The 21,987-nt window shown below is 39.3% G+C and overlaps 1 protein-coding gene across 1 annotated transcript; it reads left to right on the forward strand.

The window, feature by feature from the left end:
* The first annotated feature begins 1,055 nt into the window (after nucleotides 1-1,055).
* LOC139999313 (uncharacterized) lies at nucleotides 1,056-21,170 on the forward strand. Its single transcript, XM_072027096.1, is given in 17 exon segments — nucleotides 1,056-1,706; nucleotides 3,023-3,136; nucleotides 4,746-4,827; nucleotides 4,909-5,024; nucleotides 5,540-5,609; nucleotides 6,476-6,548; nucleotides 7,627-9,123; nucleotides 9,440-9,678; nucleotides 10,401-10,602; nucleotides 10,605-10,817; nucleotides 12,290-12,406; nucleotides 13,091-13,261; nucleotides 13,370-13,504; nucleotides 14,348-14,730; nucleotides 15,850-15,919; nucleotides 16,488-19,550; nucleotides 21,022-21,170. Coding segments are annotated over 16 exon segments (6,672 nt in total). The 5' UTR covers nucleotides 1,056-1,706; nucleotides 3,023-3,044.
* The last annotated feature ends 817 nt before the right edge of the window (nucleotides 21,171-21,987 follow it).

Consider the following 21,987-nt stretch of genomic DNA (forward strand, 5'->3'; position numbering starts at 1 on the left):
AGACTCCAGTAGAAAACAAGGAGGTAGTAAAAGATGTGACAAGAGTTAATTTAATCCAGAAAAATCCGAAATTGAAACATCAGCTGGTAGAAGACATGGTTGGAGTCACACATTCTCTGGACACTCTCCCAACAGTTTAATGTCCTTTTTGTGCTGTGGTGCCCAGAACCGCGCACAGTGCTCGAGGTGAGGCCACTCCAGGGCAGAGCAGAACAGGGCAATCATTTCCCTCGACCGACGAGCAATGCCAAGTTTTTGAAGTATTTTTGATTTTGTCCGTAAGAGTAACTTGTTCTCTCTGTCTAATTATTCAGAACTTTTAGGCGTACTTTGTTTCTTTCGTGCTTATTTTAAATACCTCAACTCTGTTTAACTCTGGCAGTAGGTAAAGGTCAGGTTGGCTTTCATTTGTTGTGAAACCACAGCCTGAAAATGAGGTTTCGAGCAGCCAGGCTAACCAATGCCCAAAGAGCAGGAGGAGCATTAAGTCACCTGCATCTCCATCTGCTGCCTGGCCTACCTCTACTCCCTCATTTCTAAGAACTTTCCTGTTCTGTTTCATGGAGGGGAAGAGAGCCGTACTCTCTAATCCCTTTTATAGAAGTCCAAACTCTTTTGTGACTCCCTTAAGCCTCAGAGAGAATCAGCAGAGAGCAAATACATGACTTGCTTTTAAATTGGCTTTATGTACTGCGTGGAGGAGGCTGGAGAATGAAACGTGAGGTAGTTGGGGCCTGCGCTTTGTAACCGCAGGCCACTGGTAAAAATGTGCAAAATGAAGAAAAATTGAGCATAATGATGGAAGTTATGTGTCTTAATGTAGTTAATTTTCATCTGTGCTTAAATGTTTTAAAGAGCATTTTAAAAATAATCTTCTCTATGTCACGAAGGGCTGAGGTGGAGTCCTTCCAGTCTAAAAATGTTTCTGACCTGAGTCTACATTTAAAGGGTTCAAAGGCATCTTCTGCTTGCCTATTTTCAGATCAGGGTTTCTTGTCATTTTTCATACCATATTATCTCATTGACTGGAAGTCAATTTTTGCTTAAATGATAGATATCAAGCGTAGACTTGGCCAAGAATGTGGATGGCCGTGATGTTGGATGTGGTGATGACAATTTTCTCTCGTATCAGCTTTCTACTTTTATGCAGTCAAGGCCTTCTGGTCAAGGCCTGAGTCACCCTGGCTCCTCACCAGTGTTTTTTTTTTTTTTTTTTTTTTTAAATCTTCACATACAGAGCAGCATGGGCTTTGTTTTGAGTTCTTGGAGTCTCAACTTTAAGCCTTAGTACTCAATTCCTGTCAGGGAATAAATTTTTGTAGGTAACAGCAGGTAACTACTTAGATGACGACAACAGACTTAAAGCGCTGCTTTTATTTTCAACACTTTTACTGCTGCTTCCTTCCGCGCTCCCCCTACTGTTACCCCTTCGAAGCGCCCTGTTTTTATGATGAAGAAAACAAAACCAAAACCAATTTGAATTAGGGGAGGAGCGGCTCAGAAGCCAGCCTCGGCTGTCTGCGTTAGTTTAGGAAGCTTTTAGCGAGCTGCTGCCCAACTGGGGCCTCCCGGGCTAAAAGAGTCCGTCCGCCGAGCGGCGCTGGATAGAGCCGAGGGGCCTCGAGGCGGCTCGACCGGGGCTGGGTGTGTGGGGCCGTGTCCCCCCGGGGCGGCTCCGGCAGCTCCCGGTGTCTCCGGTGCCTCAGGTGCCTGGAGCGGCGCGGCGGAGGGATACGAGCGGGCGGAGGCGGCGCTGGCGCGCGCGGCAAGGGCGGGAGGGACGGGAGGGACGGGAGGGGGGCGCCGCGGGGAGCGGCGGCGGCAGCAGCAGGAGGGAGCCGGCACCGCGCTGAGGGGGTGAGCGCCGGGACGGGACGGGACGGGGTGAGGGGGGGCGGGGGGCTGCTGGCGTTGGGAATAAGCTTTAAAACCACACGCGGTTATTGCTGGGGGAAGCGGAGTGCCGGGGAGGATGCTGAGAGCGGGCTGGGATCGCTCCGTGGTGCTGCCCTTACGGTGCTTGTGGCGTGGGGGTGCTGGGCTTTAATCCCATGCGCGGGTTATAGGTGTTGTTGTAGGGCCTGCTTTCAAATGAACAACATGTGGCGCTGCACCGTGCACAGGCACACCCAAGGGTTTGCTGGCGGAGGGGCGCTGTCAGTGCTGTCACACGCTGTGTGTGTCTGTGGGAGCCCCTCAGGGAGCCGGCACCGCGGGGCTCCTGCCAGGCCTTTCCCCTTCGGTCCTTCCTTTGCTGACGGGCCAAGGGGTGAGAAATGTCGTGGTTTGGTCAGGTTTGTATTTAACGCAACGCTCGGGACCCTGATCCTGTGGTAATGACGGGTGCTTCAGCCTCCTCCTGGAGGAGGGAGCTCCCTGAGAGCCCAGGGGACGCAGTCGCTTCTGAGACCCAGCCTGCAGCGGGATTTCTGTGAAACCTCTGCGGGTGTGAGAGCTGGCACTGACAGGGAGCTGCAGATAAATAGCTCCAGCCGCAGTCACGGCTTCTCCAGGTTTGCTTCAAAGGCAGCTTTGCTTGAAAGCCAAGTCCGAGAACGTCCCAGTAGATGAGAGGAAGGTAACGCACCAGGTGTAGGTGAGCAGGAGTGACTGCTTGCCTGAAAATAGCTTTAAATCGCTCATGGAATGAACCATTGTATGAGTGGTGCTGCCTCTTTGCAGGCTCTGATGGATACCAAGCAGCTATGGCATACGTCAAAGCGGTATTGCTAAGTTTGTGTGAGCACGTGATGACTGCTCTTACCGCTGTTAAAAGCGTTGTTTCCTCCAAACGTGTAGTGCCCGCGCTCCTGTGCACGATTTCAACCAATGCTCGTGGTGGATAGTTCCCAGGTGCAGGGAAACACATGGAAATGGCACTTCATTCACGTGGCACAGGCACAAGGCTCTTGTGCTGTACTTTAGGAGTGTTTTGAACGGCATTAAAAAAGGGTTACGTTGCTTTACATATTTATGAGAATAAATCATGACTTGGATGAGTAATTTTGACATTCTCACATAGGTAAGACTTCTTATGTTGGAAGATGCCGCTCTTCGGGAAAATAATTGTAATTAAACGCAATGGGACCGATGGAATTCACTTTCCACTCACTGCAAGTTCTTGTTTATTTGGAAGGTGAGAATGTGTCGAGTACTCGGATGCACTGAAATAACATTAATGATAGTTCCTGCAGACAGAATCTTTTTAATATTTACTTGCAAGAAAGAACTGTTTGTATTTGTGAATGCTGTTCAAGGTAGGAAAAGTGGTATTGGACTCACATTACTTGAGCGGAACTTACTGTTTGTCATCGCTTTTTGACCTTTCCTTGTTTAAAAAAAAGTTCTTTTTTTTTTCCCCAAAGTTTCTGTCAAAGAGATCCGCTAGAGCTATGAGATTGCAAGTAATCTACATGTGACGTGTGTCCAATTAGCAAGTGGTGGCACTCTTATCTGCGGGCAGGTCCTAGAGAACCAACCAGTGCAGAAGGGAAAGTGGCTTGCATTCAACTGTGCTCATACCAGTGCTCTTTTGCATTTATTTTTATTTTTTTAATTTTTTTTTAATTATTTTTTTGGTTCTCCAAGGCCTCAGTAATGAAATGCACGAGCTAGTATCAAGAATTGATAAATGTTTTTACTTCTCTTGAACTGGGTTTGCTCAGCACTTCTCTGATTGATTGATTAATATCTTAACTAATTATCCAGTCCTGCATCAGATCCCGTAGTGCCAGTCTGTGGGAAGCACTGCAGTGTCAATAATACTCTTCTTTGGCTTCAGCAGAGCTGCCCAGGCAGATGATAATCAGTTTTAATGTCTTTTTAGGCTTGTCATGAACAGATTTTTGGTTATTTTACCTTTTTTCCAGTATGGATTCTCTGGCATTACAGAAACATAAGCTCCTGATATTTTTTTGTCACAGTTGAAAGCCTTAGGTGGTTCATTTCTTCCCGTTCATTGCCTAATGTCCTGCATTTTTTTTCAGGCTTAATTGTCTTCAGGATCTCAACTCTTTTAGCCAATAAAGGTGAATGAGTTCAACGCTCCCTGGTGGGTTAGGCAGGGCAAGCCTGCATTCTAACAATTTTGGCCACTAATGGTAATCTGCGGCTTCACACTGGAGCCAGTCCTATAATAATTGGCTTTACTGGCGGATGAAAAGGCTGCTTCTCAGCCACTCAGACACTGTTTTTTTTGATCTCTGTATTGTTAGCACTAGGACAGATTTTGGACAGAGTGTATTTTGCTGATAACGTGACTTAGAATCCAAGCTTTAGACTCCGCGTTTCTCTTTCGATCCTTTTTACTGCAGTGCTGTTTTTTCCACCACTTTTCATCACAGAAATTAGCACCAAGTACAGCATTCCCCCTGTTTCTTACCTGGAGAACTTAGTGACTGCTCTCTTGCCTTAGGTCTGTTGGCATGTATTAAATGTATATGTCCAGAGAAAAGTGGTGGAATTTAAACTGCTGATCACATTCACTTTTTTCTTTGGTGGAGAAAAGGTTTCCCTGTGGTAGCAATAACTTTCTGGCTTTTTCCTAGTGTTCCAAACTCTTTTGGTGCGATAGACATCACGTTAAGTATTTCATTCAATGTATTTTCTTGTCCCTTTGTTCTTCTGTGTACAGTCATCCAAATTATTAGCTGAAATTTGGGATGTCAAAGCACCAAATTCTACAGCAGTGAGATTTTTTGTCCTCTCTACATGTCTGTAAACTCCAATTATATTTTCACCTCTAGGAGAACAGAATGTGACATCCGCATCCAGTTGCCTCAGGTCTCAAAAGAACATTGTAAAATTGAAGTAAATGAAAACGAGGAGGTAAGATATGCATATTTTAATGACATTTGTATTGCATTGTTGCATCTCATCGGGCTACTGAAATTTTTGTTTTATTTCTAGGCAATCTTGACAAATTTAAGTACAGTAAATCCTACGCAGCTGAACGGTAGCTGTTTTCAGCAACCTGTACCTCTGAAGCACGGAGATGTGTTAACTATTATTGATCGTTCTTTCAGGTAAGTGCCAGTGACAAACTGTCTCTGACAGACAATGCCTTGATCCTAGAACATGTTCTGCAGCCAAACAGTGTGGGGAACTCTGTGGACGGTCTCTACCTGCCGGATGAAGATACAGGAGATAGCAGTAGATGAATGGGAAAACCTAAAACATCATTTTACCATTTTCAGAAAGATAATTTAGTTTATTTTGTATCTCTTTACAATGTCTTATAGAGCTTCTCCAGAAGGCAAGACGGCTTAAAGATTTTTTTTATTACTTTTATGTATTATATTAAGCTAAATCAATAAAGATAGAATTGTCTGGAGAGATCATTTTGATTTTGTTTCAAGGACAAACACATTTCTAGGAGAAGAGAATATTTTGATGTAGTGAAAGTACTTTAAAGCAATATGTTGGTATTGCTGGGAGTGGGACAACTCTTTCTAGGTCATTTATCTTAATAATGCGAATTTAGTTATCAGCTATTTAACCAAAAAAATGCTTGTTTTTACTTTTAAAATATTTCATCCAGGTTTGAATATCCTCTCCAATCAACTCCAAGAAAAAGGCGTTCCAGATCTCCAAAAGATGAAACGCGGCAGGTAAATTTGTGGTGACAGGCTTACTTCTAAATACATTGGTATCAGTATTGATAAGGATGAATTCTATTTCCCTGTTTTGTTGTGGGTTTTGTCTGCTTTTTTTTAAATGAGGAATATTTTTTCAATCGTAGGCTAGCTTTCCGTTTGAAAATGCAAATGAACTCATATCTTTTTTAAACTCAATATATTATTTTTAGAGTTATCAGTTTCTGTTAATAGATCTATTACTCATCTATTAAGATTATAGGCAACCTATTGAAACGAATCCTTATCTTTTTTGAGGAGAGGATAGGATGCAGGAAACAAAGTATTAACATTGGATATACTTGTACTTTTAAATGGGGATGTTTGCCCTAGAACCTGAGCATTTTTTTCCTCCAAAAGTATGTTGTTTTATGGGCTAGTAAATTGTTGGAATTTATAAATATCAAACTAAGTTTATCTTTTAATAATTGATTTGCACTTGTTTCTTTTTTTAATTCCCAACAATGTTTTAACCCTTCAAGGGGATATTGCTACTTAGCGAGTACTGTGGCTATTGAAGATTTTTGTACGTTCTGTTTCTCTTATTTAAATAAAATTCTTCCACTAGGTCTGGTACAAAAGTGAGCTTAGAATGTGCTTGTACATGTTCATATGCTACAGCTGCTTTTAGAGCTAATAATAATAAAACAAGACTTGAGCTCTTGCTGTGTAGAGTATCGGTTAGTGTTCTTAAGTGGTGAAATACTCGGTTTTAATTTGAGTGCTTTTAAACCTGTTCAGTATGCAATGCTTACACATTTATAAATCTAGCGTTTTCCAATGTTCAGTAGAAAGCTAAATAAATATTTGTTGCTCTGCTGTAACGTTGTACAAATTTACAGGTTCTTCATGTTCAGCAGGTGGCAGAAGTGGAGTTATTACATAAGCAAACTTCAGGATCTAAAAGATCTTCAGGTTGGTACCTGTATTATAGGGGGTTTGTGTTCATCTTCCTCCTTAATTTTAATTCTTAGCATATGGAGGAAAAACAAGGTTGAAAAGAGCAAAATAAATATATTTAAAGATTTTTCAAACTGAGCACAGTACACATTCCTGTGTCAGTGTACTACTGCATTGTACTTAAATGCTGTGATTTACCCATGCCAGGGGAAAACACATTGTTGCATTCTGACAAACGGGCAGTAACACTTTTTGAGAAACAGTATTGAACGTTTTGCTGAAACCCCAAAAGATCACGTTTAAAGATCTCCTTCCTAACCCCCATCTCCTTTTCCAAAAGTTGATCAGTGTGCTTTTTCCTTGTCTGTTAGTCTCTCCATCTTTACATGTATTTCCCGTTGCATCTAAGAGAAGTGGACATGTCAGCATTTGTTTTAGTAGATGTTCATGCTGGTATATGGCAGTGTTGAGACTGTGGATGTGTAAATGTTCACAAGGGCTCAGCTTCTTGTGGTTTCAAAAGGCAACTTCTTGGATGAACCCTGCTAGCTGACTGCTCTCTGCGTGGAAAATGTGAAGTGAAGCATGTTACTTCAGGCCTCCAGCATGCGTGCGGTCACTTGCTCTGTCTCATTTGGGAAGTGCTAGCTCTGTTTTATTGTCTTGCTTTACCCTAGAGAAGCATTGGTACAGTTAGAACAATACAGCACCTGGGTAAATGCAAGACAGGAAACTGACTGAATTGTGGTAAGCCGATCTCAGTGATTGTTTAGTTCTGTGTTCACAGATTTGTCTTGTGGCAGCCGTGAAAGATAGGTATATAAGCCACCGAAGAAAAACAGCAGCATGAAATACAAATTGCCTTATCTGAATGTGGGATAAGGTCCAGATTGCAACTTAAAATTTATTAAACATTTCACAACTAATGTTTTTATTATGAGAGAATTGTTATTGTAAACAGAGCTTTGTGTACAGTCCCATATCCTGGAGCCTGGTTGCTAGCCTTGGTAGAGGAAAGGAGGGAATTTAAGGAACTTTACTTATGTTTCTGCTTTTTTTACATAACTTTGTTTTTGCTTTGCTTACGCTGTAGATCATTCTGAGTGCAAAGAACAAAATGCTGATGAAAATAAACAAAGTACAGAGGAAAATATGTCCAAAGCCTTACCAGTTAAGCTACAAACACCTAAATCTTCATATAAGATAAAACAATCTACTAGAAAGCAAACTGAAATGTCTCCCTTTAGTAAACTCTATGAAACGCTGAAACATGAGATTAAAGTGAAAAAAACTCTGCAAGGAGGAAATGTACCTGAAAAAGCTGGAAAAGAAGGTGGTAAGGGTGCCCTGCAGGAACCAAGTGCTCAAATCGCATCAAGTTGTGATCATGTAAGCCCTACTGAAGAAAAAGAAATTGGCATAAGTGAAAATAATGAAGAATATAAAATGAAACAAGAAGTAATTAGTTCAGAACTTAATCAAATCTCAATGGTAGGAAGTGCTACCAAGAAATGTTTTACCAGAAGTCCGCGAACTTCTGTTTCAAAGGAGATGACAAAAAGTATTCTCAGGAGAAGTAACTTGCAAGATCATAAGGAAGAAAGTACACCAGGTAAATCTAAAGGCACTGAAGTTCCAGCCAAAACACCCAAACCCAGTAAGGAGAATGACAGAAATGCAGCATGTCTGCTGCAGCCATGCTCCATAGAACGCTTGGGTTATGCAGATGAGGTGAAAATCTACAACTCTGCAATAACAGCAGAGAAAATAGCACAGACAACAAACATGACAAACGTTTCTGAAGTAGACAAACATGTTATGTCTACACCAACCCCCAGAAGGAAGAGTCCTCGATCTTGTTTCATGTCACCTACCAACGAAGCTACTGGGGTGGATTCTGTAAATATTGGTACTCCGACAGCTCGAGGAGATGTGTTGTTGGAACACAAATCTTTTTCAGAAATTTCAGCTGAAATTCAAAGGGAAGATTCAGTGTGCAGAAATGATAGCCTCCAACAACAGCCTTTGGCAGAAAATAAATGCATAAACCAGAGACGAAACAGTAAACAACATACACCAAGAAAATCGGGGAAAGTAGAAGTGCTGAAAGAAATCTGTGATCAGACAAATGTAGATTCAAAAAAGAGAGATTCTGAGTCTCCTGCTTCTAATTCCAAGAGTCCCAGAAGAAATGTCAGACAAAGTAAAGAATTTGTAAACAAAAGCATCCATTCAGAGACACCAACTTCAGGAGAGATAACATCAGAACTGGCATCTCCTGCTAGTCAGAAATCTGGCTCTGGAAGAAAAAGGGGTAGGCCGAGAACCTCTGAACTGTGAACTGAGAAAGCACTGGAGACAAATGCAGTTGAAGAACACGACAATAAGACTGTAGACAGACAGGACAGTGGAACTCAACAAGATCTGGCCACCAATGGGTGTAATCAGAAATCAGATTTGGAAGATACTTGTGTTCTAAGACCTCGGAGATCATCATCAAAAAGGTCTTTGGGAAGTGCTAGTGTACTGGAAGACAATGAGGCTGTTGCAGAAATGAATGTTTCTGACCTGTTGGCTGAAGAAGAATCAGGTAAATAGATTTCGCGCCTTGTTGGCACTTAATTGGAGAAAATCTCTTAATTTTCGTGAGAATTTTTCCATTTAAATATATAATTAATTGCTGATACGTTGGTTCTGTAACATCATGTTTTTATATATATGACCCTAAAAATAACCAGTAATTTCTATAAAATTTTCTCCAATTGAATGTAAATGAGTTACTTTCTAATATGTTTCTGCCTTTAAAATGCCCAAGTAAGCCTTGTTTCCTGTGCTGGTTAAAATGGTGACTTCCTGGATTCTTTGATTTGTGGAGATATATTCAATTATTGCTATTTTTTGTTTAGGTAACACAAAAAGAGTGTCTCAGAAGAGGAAGAGCGGTGATCTGTTACCTCAGCCTTTAGGCAAGCGAAAAAGATTGTCTTTTGGTGGTCATCTAAGTCCGGAACTCTTTGACAAAAGTTTGCCTCCCAACTCACCCCTTAAACGAGGTGCGATTCCTGCAAGGCTGAGCTTACCGTTTGGAGGCTCCCCACGCGCAGTGCTGAAAAAGGCTCAGGGGCTGAAGCACTTTGCAGTCCAGGTAAATAAATGCTGAGGCTAATCGAGTCGCTAAGCTAAGTGATACGAACAGAACTTGTAAATTCAAAGACTTCTAAAAATGAATTCAAAATGAATAATAAAGATGTATGTTAGGAAGTGGACATATTGACTGGGAATTATAATGGTATTTTTTAATCAGCGTTTTTAAACTTTTTCCTCCAAAGGAGGATGTGCAGCTTATTGTTCGTCTACCTCTCTTTATCCAGGGGGTGTGCTTTATTTCATCACACGTTTTTGCTTGTTCTCATGCATGTTTTGGAGTATGTTTGTGTGCTTGTGCTTAACAGCAGAATCTACTGGCACCAGTTAATCATAAATAGCAGAAAAGAGACGCAATCTAGAAAGAGTAGTTTGTTGCCAGACTATGCAAGCTATGGCCGTGTGGCTTGGCCAGAAGTCTGAAAACATTCAGCTGCTGATTTAAGCTAGTGAAAGCCTGTAGTGCACTTTATGGGAATAAGACTGTTTTGAATAAACTAGAGTAACAAAGTTAATTTGTTCAGTTGGATTTGCACAGGCCATTGGAGGCTTTTGAAATTTAAAAGTTGTTGCCAATTTGCTTTCTTCTTAGAGAGTAACATCTAAGACTTTTTCAACTGATCTGATGCTATTTTATACTATTGCATTTACTTTCAGAGATAGAAAAGAACACTTGTAGTTTAGCTTTGCACAGTAATTTTTTGTTATTTTTTTTTCTACCAGGAACTTTCTGTATGTTTGCAAAAAGAAAAAATGTCACCAGAAAAATTGCCAGCCCAGACGCCCCCAGCTGCCTCTTCCCCTGACTCTGGAAAAGCAACACCGCAGCTTCCTACAGGCTCTCCAGCACCTTACACAAAAGGGCGTTTCTCTGTTTCGCACATCACAACACCATCACCAATTGCAGAAGAGCAGAACGGTGTTGCAAAGATATGAATACAGGGGAGAAAAATGGTGCCCTAGAGAAAACACCTAAATCTAATGGTGTTAGCCAAGATGATAAAACCTCGATGGCAACACCTAACAACTTAACAAGAAGTTCACGACGTAGTATGAAGACTCCCATGAAGAGGAGGAGTGGTGCTGTAGCAGTTATCAGTTCAAAAAGAAGAAGCGGTGCCTCTACTGCCAACTTACTAGGTTTGTTTCAGCAGTTAATTTTAATATGATTTCTACTGCTTTAAAAAACAGCTACAAAACTGAAGTAGTCCTATTATTAGTTTTATTCTGAGACCACCAAATGATCGGTGTATATTCTGATGGTTTGTGGGATTTTTTTTTTTTTGAATCATCTGAGAATTGCAAAATTTTATGTTCTCACACTTATCCATCGCTTTAGCAACTAGATTTATAACAAGGTATTTAGAACGCAAATCCTAATACTCAGAAACTGAAAAATGGTAGAATTAAGGTTCTGTTTGTTAGGTTAATTGCGGTATTGATCCTCCAAGTCCCTCAATTTGGAGTAGTATATAACTGATACAATTTCAGTTCAATAATTTTTGTTGGTGAAAACATGCATTTTACCTGTATTCAGCTTAGTTTCTTTATGCCTTTTTCCCTAGCCAGTTCACACACTGTCAGTTGTAGACTGGACTGCCTGTAAGTGTTGGGTGTATGGCAGACATCATGGATGATAACCATTGAGACACAAATATTTTAATTGTTGAACATTCAAATTCAAATGTTGGTCAAAATAGTTTTGATACCACTGGAAAAATTGAGAGGGAATCTGGTTCTTGAAAATTTAATCTTTATGAAAACACTTAAAGATGAGATGTCTGTAATTTATGAAAACAAATTATATCAATTTGACTCTTTCAAAGTCAAATTTAAAATTTCCCATCAATATCAACATTCATCTGGCAATTTATTATTCTTTGCTATCTTCGTTTTTTGTAGAATCATTTTAAAGTTGTGAATAACATGCTGTGTGCAGTGTCTGTGTGCAGTGTCTCAGTGATAGTCCTATTATATGGTGAGATAAAATCACAGGCCTTCCTGGTTAATCCTGGATATGTTTCACTTAAAACAAACAAAAAACAAACAAACAAAAAAAAACAAAAAAGCAAAAAAAAACAAACAAAAAAAAACAAAAACAAAAAAAAAAAACATTTTTTTGCTGTTAAACCTTACATTCTGTTAAGGAAAAATTCAGGTAAAATAAAGTGCAAGACTGAAAGGCTTATGGCAAATTTGTAATGAGGAAAATATTTCACAGAATCGCAGAATATCCTGAATTGGAAGGAACCCACAATGATCATCAAGTTTAACTCCTGGGTCCTTAAATGACCGCCCAGAAAATCAGACCACATGTCTGAGAGCACTGTCCAAATGCTTTTTGAACTCGAGCAGAGAGTGAGGACAGAGTGAGGTCAGCACTTAGCACAGATTCTGGAACTGTATGACGCTTTTTGTTGTAGAAACGTATTGGATGCTTGGACACTTGTACTGGATGCTTGGACGCTCGTACTGGATGCTTGGACACTCGTTAAGATTCAGCTTGAAATTGTGATTTCTGACTGCAGCAAATCCTTTGGAATCATAAATAGCTGTGAAGTCCTGTTTACACAGCTGCCAGTTAAGGTTATTGTGTCTGTTTTGCTTCGTAGTTGCGAAATCTTGGGCAGAAGTGGTAAAATTGGGTGTTGCAAGACCACAGGCAAAGGCCGTTAAAAAACGTGCCCCAAAACGAAGACCAATGAAGAAGACAACACAGTCACCAAAGGTATTTGTTTTACTTCTTTTTAAGGTTTGGGGGTTTGCTTAACCTTGAAACAGCTTGTTGGCATTTAACTGCAGAAGCTGGAAGTTTGAGATTTTGGCAAGATGTTAAATGGGTATTGGTGTCTTTCTCACAGCGTGTAAATCTACTTGAATTTACTGAAATGTATTAATTCAAAACATCTTAAGAATGTATCTAAATAACTAATTGTGTTGGGTGGATGGAGTAAGTATTTGTCCCTTGTCTGTAGTTGAAGCTGTAGTGCTGTTTGAAAGAGGTTCTGTTCCGGTTTAACCACTTTACGTGGTGGTGAGGTTGGTCGTTGGATGATGGTGAAGGTCTTTCCCAACCTAAAGGATTCTATGCAGGTGGAAAGGAGTAAGACTGAAAGACTCTCAGGATAATCCCTGAGCGTTTCTGAAAGCTAAGAAAACTTGTCTCAGATGCTCATTGAGCGTAGTCACTCAAATCTTAAACGAATATATGAGCTGCATTTCACAACGAATCAGCCCTTTAAAGTAGCTGCAATTTAACCACTTCTGTATGCCCAGCAGTCTGTATTAGCTAAACACGACCAATAAATTTGTGGAATCTCTTGAGTGATTCTGGCTAGGTTTTAAATAAAAGGGATCTTTGTGTCCTAATTTTTATTTATTTTTTTCTTTTTTTTTTTTTTTTCTTTTTTTTCCTCCAGAAAGAAAAATAAAAGGTCATTTTAGCACAGGTCATGCAGAATCTCCTGCTACAGTAGTTGTAGGCAGTGCGCACTCTACCACTGGTAGAATAGCTGGACAGGTCCCTAAAGTGGTGAAAAATCCAATCTCGAAACAAAAGTTGAATATGGATGAAAGCTTCACAGGTACGTTGTGAGATTTTTAAAACCTGTTACTGGTTCTGCCAACTGTGCACTTTTTTTTTTTTTTTTTTTTCCGAAACAAGTGCTCATTTTTCTGAATATAATTTATAGGGCTGGCTGAGATGTTTAAAACTCCAGAAAATACAAGTGGAAAAACATCACCTTCAAGCACTGTTCGTGACAGTGATCTTACACCACCGTGCACGACAATGGACACTTCTGAACTGCGTACTCCTGAAGAATCTGGTATGGTTGTTAATTGGAAAGAAATTATTAAAGTATACTTTGGGGTAGCTGTGTCTGCAACTCACTGATAGTGCATAGCCTAATGCTAGGCAGACTTAGTGTAGAGATAAAGCATCTTGCAACCATTGATTTTTTTTTTATCATGTATTGGAGGACATTTTCCAGTAGTTCCAGTTATTTTTTTTGGTAGGTGTTATTTTTTTATTCATTCAGTTTTATATCGAACTTCTAAATGCTGAAGTATTGTTTCAGGCAAACCTTGTGTTGAAGCATGGCAATCCTTTAATCAATTGTCAGGGGATACATCTAGATTCAATGACAAAATCTTACGGCAGGGAGTGGTTATGCTGTAGAATTTTGCAAAGATTCTACTTAAGAAAAATGTCAGATTAGGAAGATTTGTGTTAAGATGATCCTTAGCTTTTTTTTTCTGTCTTTTGCATATGACTTTGCATATCAGTCGTGTTCCTGAATAACTCAGAATTCTTTAAATTCTGTTTTACTAAGAATTTAGCAAAAGTGAGCATCTAGTGAATCACCAACAAAAATCAAGAATGAATTATCCAATATTCAGAGTAGTAATACTAATGATTTTTATCAGATTAAATAAAAAATCATCAAGGTTTTTTAGGCTTAATTTTTTTAACGTATGCTGTGCCTTGTAGGAGCTAATTGCCTTCTTGCTAATTACCAAACCAATTGCTGAAACACAGTTTTGGATTTAGCTTGTAGAAAGCTTTGGCTGATTGAATCCATTTTTTACTTAGTTATACAGCGATTGGAATGTTTGGATTTCCTGCTTAGTTTGTTTGCCAAATTAGATAAACCTACTGTTTATTTCAGGAGAGATGATGGTGTCACCATTAAATACTCCAGATTCTTCAGGAGAGATACTGGATTGTCATGACATCTCAGATTTGATGAGAGAGGAGGAATCTCCAAAGTCTATATTTGAAATAATGTACTCCAGAATTCCAGAAGGAATAGCTATGCTGGAAGAAGATCTTGATGTGGACAGCGTATCATTAAGTGCAGAGAAACAAGCCTCTCAGGTGAAATTGGAAAGTAAAAGGAAAACACCAGATGAGAAGCTGGAGTCAGTCAACGTTGGATCAGCCATCAAGCAGCCATTAAAAACCCCAGAGAAGAAGCCAGGACTTGTAGAGGTCCTGTCGGGCATCAAGCAGCTTATGAAGACTGCCAAGCAGAAGTCAGAGGAAACAAAGGTAAAATATTTTCTTTAGCTTTTGGAAAGAGTTTATTTAAGCTTGGAGCCTGTGGTTGAAGTGAACTCTTAGGCCATCTAATAAGACATGTTTTATATCATTGTATTTTCATTAAAATATCTCATGCACAAGACCTGTGGCTGACAAAATACCTTCTGGAAGAGCACCTGATGTTTATTTGAAAACAGTGAAGTTGACAACCTGTGTTTTCCTTGGTAGCTTTGTCCAGGTGTGAATGGGTAAAAACCAGAAGATGCAGCTGAGTACAAATTTGAAGGAGCACTTTTTTTCTAGTCATTTGTTTCTGTTATGTTTAAAGCACCCTTAAATTACTTACAGACTACAATGGAGTTCTTTCTGTGCCTTCCTTTTCATAAGTGGGATATATGCATGTTTGTTTTTTTTGTACAGCTTCTTCATAGCTTGTAGATTAAATTCAAAACGCTTTTTTTCTTTAAACATCCAAGAGCACTGAGCTTTTGCCAAAATTTGGTGTTACCACGTAGTCAGTTGATTGCTCTTCATGCCCATAAGGCTTTCATTCACTGCTTGCTGAATGGACACCAATTCTACTCTGTTTGCTTGTATTAGGATGTACTTTGTTTAGAGGAACCCTACCTAAATGGCTGCTGAGGCTGCTCTGGGTTACCATTTTGACCTTACAATTCGCACCTTCATCACTCTTGTCATTGGTGTATTTTATTAGCATCGATTTTTGTTGACTCCCAGATCCATAGATTAAAATGAGTATTGCTGGTCTGTGTAGAACTACAATAAAACACTTCAAAACATTCAAATGATTTAGATTCAATAACCCTCTTTTTCTAATCTTACTAGACAATGTTCAGCCCGTTTACTGAATGCTTTTTAAAACTCTACTGTGTTGTCTTTCACTGTAAAAACTGCTACACTAGCTCAGATAACAAGTATTAAGTTCAATTTTGTGGTAGTACCAAATATATGATGCAGTTAGCAAACGAAGTTGGCTTCATTTTCTCATAAAGTATTTGGCAGGACTTTTTTCAACTGTTTCACTCCCAATTTTCTATTAGTTAACTATTTCTTGTCCTGTCAGACACACACAAAAGTATTGATTATTGCTTATTTCCTTAGGTCAGGTCAGAAAATGTTATGGATCCTAAGCAGGAAGATGCTGTAACTGCTTGTACTAATGGCAGTCGTGAGTATGGTAAGTACAAACACTTTTATTTTAACTAGAGTAATAATGAATATGCAGGACTGTGTGTGTTGTTAGGAAGTTTCAACGTGTTGTAAAAATTCCAAATTATATAGTATGGAAGGAGCAAATATCTCAGGGAATTTGAGCAGTAATCTGTAACACAAACCAGTGTTGGCATTCTATTGGTGTTTAAAAAATGGTGTAGTAGTTTGATGTAATAACGGTGGCATCTCCAAACATACCAGTGTAAAAAACAAACAAACAAAAAATCACCTGTTGCTAAGGTATCCACTTAAAATCACCTTTATTTGCAAAGACTTTCAAAATATATCTTAAAGCTTGAGTGCTACCTGTCAAATAAAACAAATAACTCTGTGTACTAAACTGGGTTTTATTCTAGGAGTCTGTTTAAATCCCTGTTACTTTTTAAAATAAAATATGATTCATTTGAGCAAGACCGCTTTACTGGGAAAATGAAAACTCAAGAGATACTTTGATCGGGCATAGTAATGTGTAACTTTTGATTGTGCTCTTTTCTATATGACAAACTTTGTAGGGGGGAATAAAACTGTTTTAGAAGACAAAGGAAATACTTCACAAGATAAAGATTCTCAACAAAAGTTGTCAACTAGCGAAGACCACTCTACCCAGAGACTAACAAGGGGCAGACCAAGGAAGACTGTACATCCACCTTCAACAAAGCAGTGTGAAAAGGATTTAAATTCAAAAGAATTGCAAGGTCTGGAGAAAAAGAGCATCCAAGAAGAGATGGGAGAGATCAGTACTTCAACTTCAGTAGCTAAAAATACAGGAAGAGGAAGGAGAACAAATCTTTGCATGGAAAAAGAAATTGTTTCAAAGCATCCTGTTGAGAAAACAGTTGAAACCGTTTCACTTGTGGAAACGCAGGTTGATACTCGAAGACCAAGAAGAGGTAAAACTAAGGAACCTAAGGAGTTAAAACATCCTAGTGAGGATCTTGAGTCTTCTGAAAAAGATTCTTCAGTGCTACAAAAAGATCCTGCAAATAGGAAACAGGCTTTGCAGGAGTATGATATCAGTAGCACATCTGTAACTGAAGATGATCAAAGCAGAAAGACAGAAGGCGTATCTAGTAGCACTCAGGATGAAAATCACCAACTGCAAACCGATTTAAAAAAATCTGAAAACGCATCTGACAAAGGTAGTGTAGAAGACAGAGAAGAAATTCTTCTATTGCATCAGAAGAGGTCTAGAGGAATGAAAAAAATAGAAAACACAGAAGCACTGCTTCCACCCAAAAGACAAAGAAGAGCTAGGAATGAACAGGTTGAACAAGCTCCTTCAGAGGAACTTCATGGGACGACAAGGAAACTTCGTAAACACCAATCAGCAAAATTACTACAAGGTGATGAGCAGACTTCTGAGACTGCCCCCACAGAAGCATCTGGAAACAGAACTGAACTTGAAGTAAAGGTAACAGAAAAAAGAGGTAAGTCTTCAAGAAATGCTAGAAAACAACCAACAGAAGTAAAACCAGACATGTGCGGGATGGCACTTGAAAATACACAGAATGTTCAGAAAGCCAAGGAGACTTCAAATGAAACCATTACGGAAACAAAATCACCCACCAAAAATGAGAGGAAAGTATCTCTGGGAGATGAAGCGGAAAATGCTCAGGAAAATACTACAAAGGCATCTCAAAGATTAAAGTCAGAATCACCTTCTGGAGAGACAGATAAAATGCCAGTAACTGTTCTCAACTTGGAATTCAAACAAGAAGCAAACAGAACTAGAAGCAGGAGAGGGAAAAAAGACTCTTCAGAGAAGAAGGCTGATGAATTTGCCCAGGATGTAAACAGCCTAGATCTTATGCTTAAATGTAAGTCAGAAACAGAGGAATCTTCTCCCAAAGAGTCTTCAGCCTCTAGTTGTGTCAAGCAGGCACACCAAGTAATGAAAGACCAGAACAACACAGCTGACACATTGGTAACTGCTCTAAACAGTGATGGCATTGCTCATAGACATCAAAAGCAGACAAGAAATGAGCAGGAAGCAAATGAACCAAAGCAAACTGAAATCCTGCAAGAGAATCGAACACCAAATAATAGAATTACACGTAGAAGACTTAGAGGAAGAAGAGTTAATTTTAAACTTGAAGAAGCCAGTTCCGAAGCTCTAGGAGAAGAAAGGAATTTACCTGGGAATGAGGAAGGAATGGCTTGCAAACATGATCAACGTGAGGCTTCAGAAAATCCTTTAGAAGTAAGGAGGAGCAGAAGAAGGCAAGCTGATTCCATTCCACAAGCAGCTTGTTCTACCTTTACGAAAAAAGAAACCTTAATTAAAGATCATAGTAAAGATGAGACTTCTACAAAAGATCAAGATCCAGCTTTGGAAGCTATTCCCTCTTCAACAGAAGAAGTTCCGCTGAGAGGACGAAGGCGGCGAGAGGTTGCTGTAGCATCACAAACGGTGAGTTCTCTTTCTATCAGAGAAAAACGTGGCTTGCTAGAAGGTGATGATAAAAAGATGACTGTGAAAGAAGATCAAAATCCAGCATTGGGAGATAGCACTTTGCAGGCAAAAGCAAATGCATCAGCAAGGGACAAAAGAAAAGAGATTGATCTAGCAGCAGAGGCAAAAAGTTCAGCTTCTCTCCGGAGAAAACGTGGCTTGTCAGAAACTGATGACAAAGAGGAGAGTACTAATGAAGAACAAAACGTGCTTTTGGAATCGGTGTCCTGTGCAAAAGCAAAGCCATTAGGAAGGGGCAGAAGGAAAGAAACTCCTCCAGTGTCACACACAACTAATTCCATTTCTCTTAGAAGAAAACGTGGTTTGCCAGCAGATAATGGTAAAGAAGAGGCTCTTAAAGATCAAAATGTTCCGTTAGGAGCAGTTGTTTCAAGTCTAAAAGATCAACCAAAAAGAGGCAGAAGGAATGAAGCTGCCATATTATTAGAAGCCACAAGTTCTACTCCTGCTCGGGGAAAATGTAACTTATCAAAAGAAAGTAGCAGAAATAATAATCATAGGAAAGCTAAACAAATGATTTCTGAAAAACCCTCTTCCGAAGAAAAAATTGACCTTTCAAAAGGGTACTCAGGGAAAAAGAGTAGTATCACTTCAGTGGCTGTTAGTTCTAGTTCACTTCAAGGTTTGCCAGAAGATGGTAAGAATGAAACTCCCAAAGAGCAACAGGGTATACTTTTGGAAGTAACCCAATCAGGAAAAGAAAATCCATCGAAGGCAGGCAGAAGGAAAATAGTTCCTTCCAAATCTGAAGAAACTAGTTCAACCTTTCTCAGGGAAAAGCTTGTCTTGCCTGAAGACAGAGGTCAAAACGGAATCCTTAAGGAAGGTGAAGGTACAGCTCTGGAAAATAACTCATCCCAGGAAAAACAAAGGCAACTGAGAAATAAGAGGAAAAATGTACAATTCAAACCAGAGGCAGCTACTTCTCTTCGTGACAATGGCAACTTGCCTGAAAACGGCAACATTTCGGAAATGCAGTGTTTGATACCCACTGGTTCTGAAGAAAGTAATCAGTCTGGAAAAGGAAAAGAGGTTAACCCTACCCAACAGACAACTTCCACTTCTCGCAGAAGAAAATGTCTGTTGCCAGCAGATGATGTACCACCTAAAAAATCAAAATCAGGTGAGGAAAAAAAAATATTTCTATTTTCTACATATAGCTAAGTCTAGAATTTTGTACAGGTTATTACTGTTGGCTGCCATAGTCTAATGTAAATAGAGAGTGGGTCTTTAATGTAGCAAAGAGTGGTAAGTAAAGAAGGGGCTAGGTTATCCTGTACAAACCAGATGTTTCTCCAAAGCAGAATGGATTGATTGTATGGCATCTGACAGCTGTATTCCTCTTCTGCTGAGTTATTCAAATGCTCTCATGCTCTTCTGCTGTCTCAATCCGTAACTTGCAGGTTAAATAACAGCAATTAACTAACTTACAGGTGGTTATGAGCATAGCATGATAATTACATTTGTAGCACCCATTGTCTGTGCTTGTTTTCTCCTAAATACCATCTAAGCTCCTGCTTTTGTATGTCCAGGTTTTGGGTAGCTTGTACAACTTATCCGTGCTGTAATGAAGTTGGTGCTAGAAGGACTTGGAGCTGTATTTGAGCTCAAATGACAGCAGAAGTTCCACATGTCTCTCACTTTTCCTGTTTTTCAGTTTTATTTTCCCCAAGCCAATAGAGCTCTAGCTTCAGACACTTGAAATATTCCCTAAACCTTTCAGCTGGATGTGATAAAATTTTAAAGATACCACGTTGTAATAAGAAATTATCGTCAAATAAATATAATAAAATGGAAGTAATGAATCTTTACAGATGCACAAAGAATTTTCTGGCAGGTTATGTGCATTAATCCTGTTGTGATTTGGCCATGCTCTCGTTTCATTTCTCTTCATCTCTTTATCTGTTACATGTGCTTATCCAAACGTAACACGTACATCTATTGTGGCAGGTTCCCCTCTTGGTTTATTGACTTCACACTTCTGCTAGTTTTCACTTCTTGACACTGCTACATGCACCTCCCAAAGGACTGATCTCTCCCAGTGCTTTTCTACCGGTCTGAATAGTTTCTTTTGGGGGGAGGTCCTTTTTCCCCACATGGATTTTAGTGGTGGTGCTTGGGTCGATGCTCATCTCTTGGAGCAGCTTCACTGGTCTGTGCCATGTGGATTCTTCCAGAAGCGTCCAGTGTGTTTGTTACAACTACAAGCCTGACTTTGCAGTTCTAGCTGGACAATAAATTAGTTGCTGTACATTCATTTTTGCTGTTTTTTTCTTCAGTGTTAGATATGTTTTAGTTTTACATATCAGTAGAAGAATTTTTAGCTAAAATAATAGCTAATTGGTTTTGGTGCTCTCATTAATGTTAACCTACTTTCAGAAATAGCTGTATGTCCTTGGGGACCTATTTTAAAGGATATTGGATGTGCAGAAGTGTGGGTTTTGTAACTGGTTTGTTGAACTCATAGATGTAAGCTTTGGAACGTAGTCATTAGGGACATCTCCCTTCAAAAACAATGGAACTGAAGATTGACTTTCTATAAAATGCTTGATTTATGATATAAATTTCCATTTAATATTTCTGTCTACGAATAGAGAATGATGAAAACGGATCACCCAAAAAAGGGAAAAGAAACAAAACTGAAGAAAAACTTGAAGGCAATGTGAAGACAACTCAGACTGCTGGAGGGACGAACAGGACAACAAGATCAAGCACAAGAGCAAGTGCAAGAACAAGAAAATAGTCTTAACAGTTAAAGAGCCAGTTTTTAGAATGATTCTGTAAATGACATTGGAATTTTTAATGTGACTTGACTTACACTCAGATTTTAAGTTCAGATTTTGTAAAGCTATCGCTGATGATATTATCTAAGTACTTTTCTTAATATGTTTACAGATATGATGCCGCCTGTTTTAGTAGATACATATAGTGGTTCCTATACCATGCGATGCTTGTGCAGAATGGCAGGTAGAAAAATAAATCTTTTATGCTCGTATTTATCCCCTTTTTTATGGTAATGAGTACAGTAGCCAGGAAGCCATGTTACTTTACTGCCAGTGTAATTGTAAGCTATTTTCTGCTTAAATTTTATGTGCTTAAGTCTTATTTTTTCATTAAAGTTCTGTAAATATTCTTTTAAAAACTATAGATTTATTAGTAGAACTACTATGAATGAAAATGCTATTTAAAAAAAAAAAAAAATTTACTGAGAAGTACGGGTTTGTAAGCCGTTAAATTTGTAAACAATTTAGGACTTAAGTGTTTTGTGTTCTTAGGAATAATTAAAGATGTAATTACTACTGTCCTCTTACAACCATATTTAATTTTTTTAGCCAAATGCCATAATTTTTGGAAGTGTAATGTGGGTGCCTCTGAAATTCAGGCAATTCTCTTGTAAACATGGCCACGCTGTGCAGTGCTTGTAAAGGGAGGTGAGCACTGGGAAGAGGAGCAGTGAGCATATGAGGTTGCGATGTTGCCCTTTTCAGAGCTGCAGCTGATGTGGAGTACTGAATGTGGTTTGGAGAATATTTTCTAGAGGTCAGTGTCTGCGGCCTGTG

Source organism: Anas platyrhynchos, chromosome 23, assembly GCF_047663525.1.
Source record: "Anas platyrhynchos isolate ZD024472 breed Pekin duck chromosome 23, IASCAAS_PekinDuck_T2T, whole genome shotgun sequence".
Classification (NCBI taxonomy): Eukaryota; Metazoa; Chordata; class Aves; order Anseriformes; family Anatidae; genus Anas; species Anas platyrhynchos.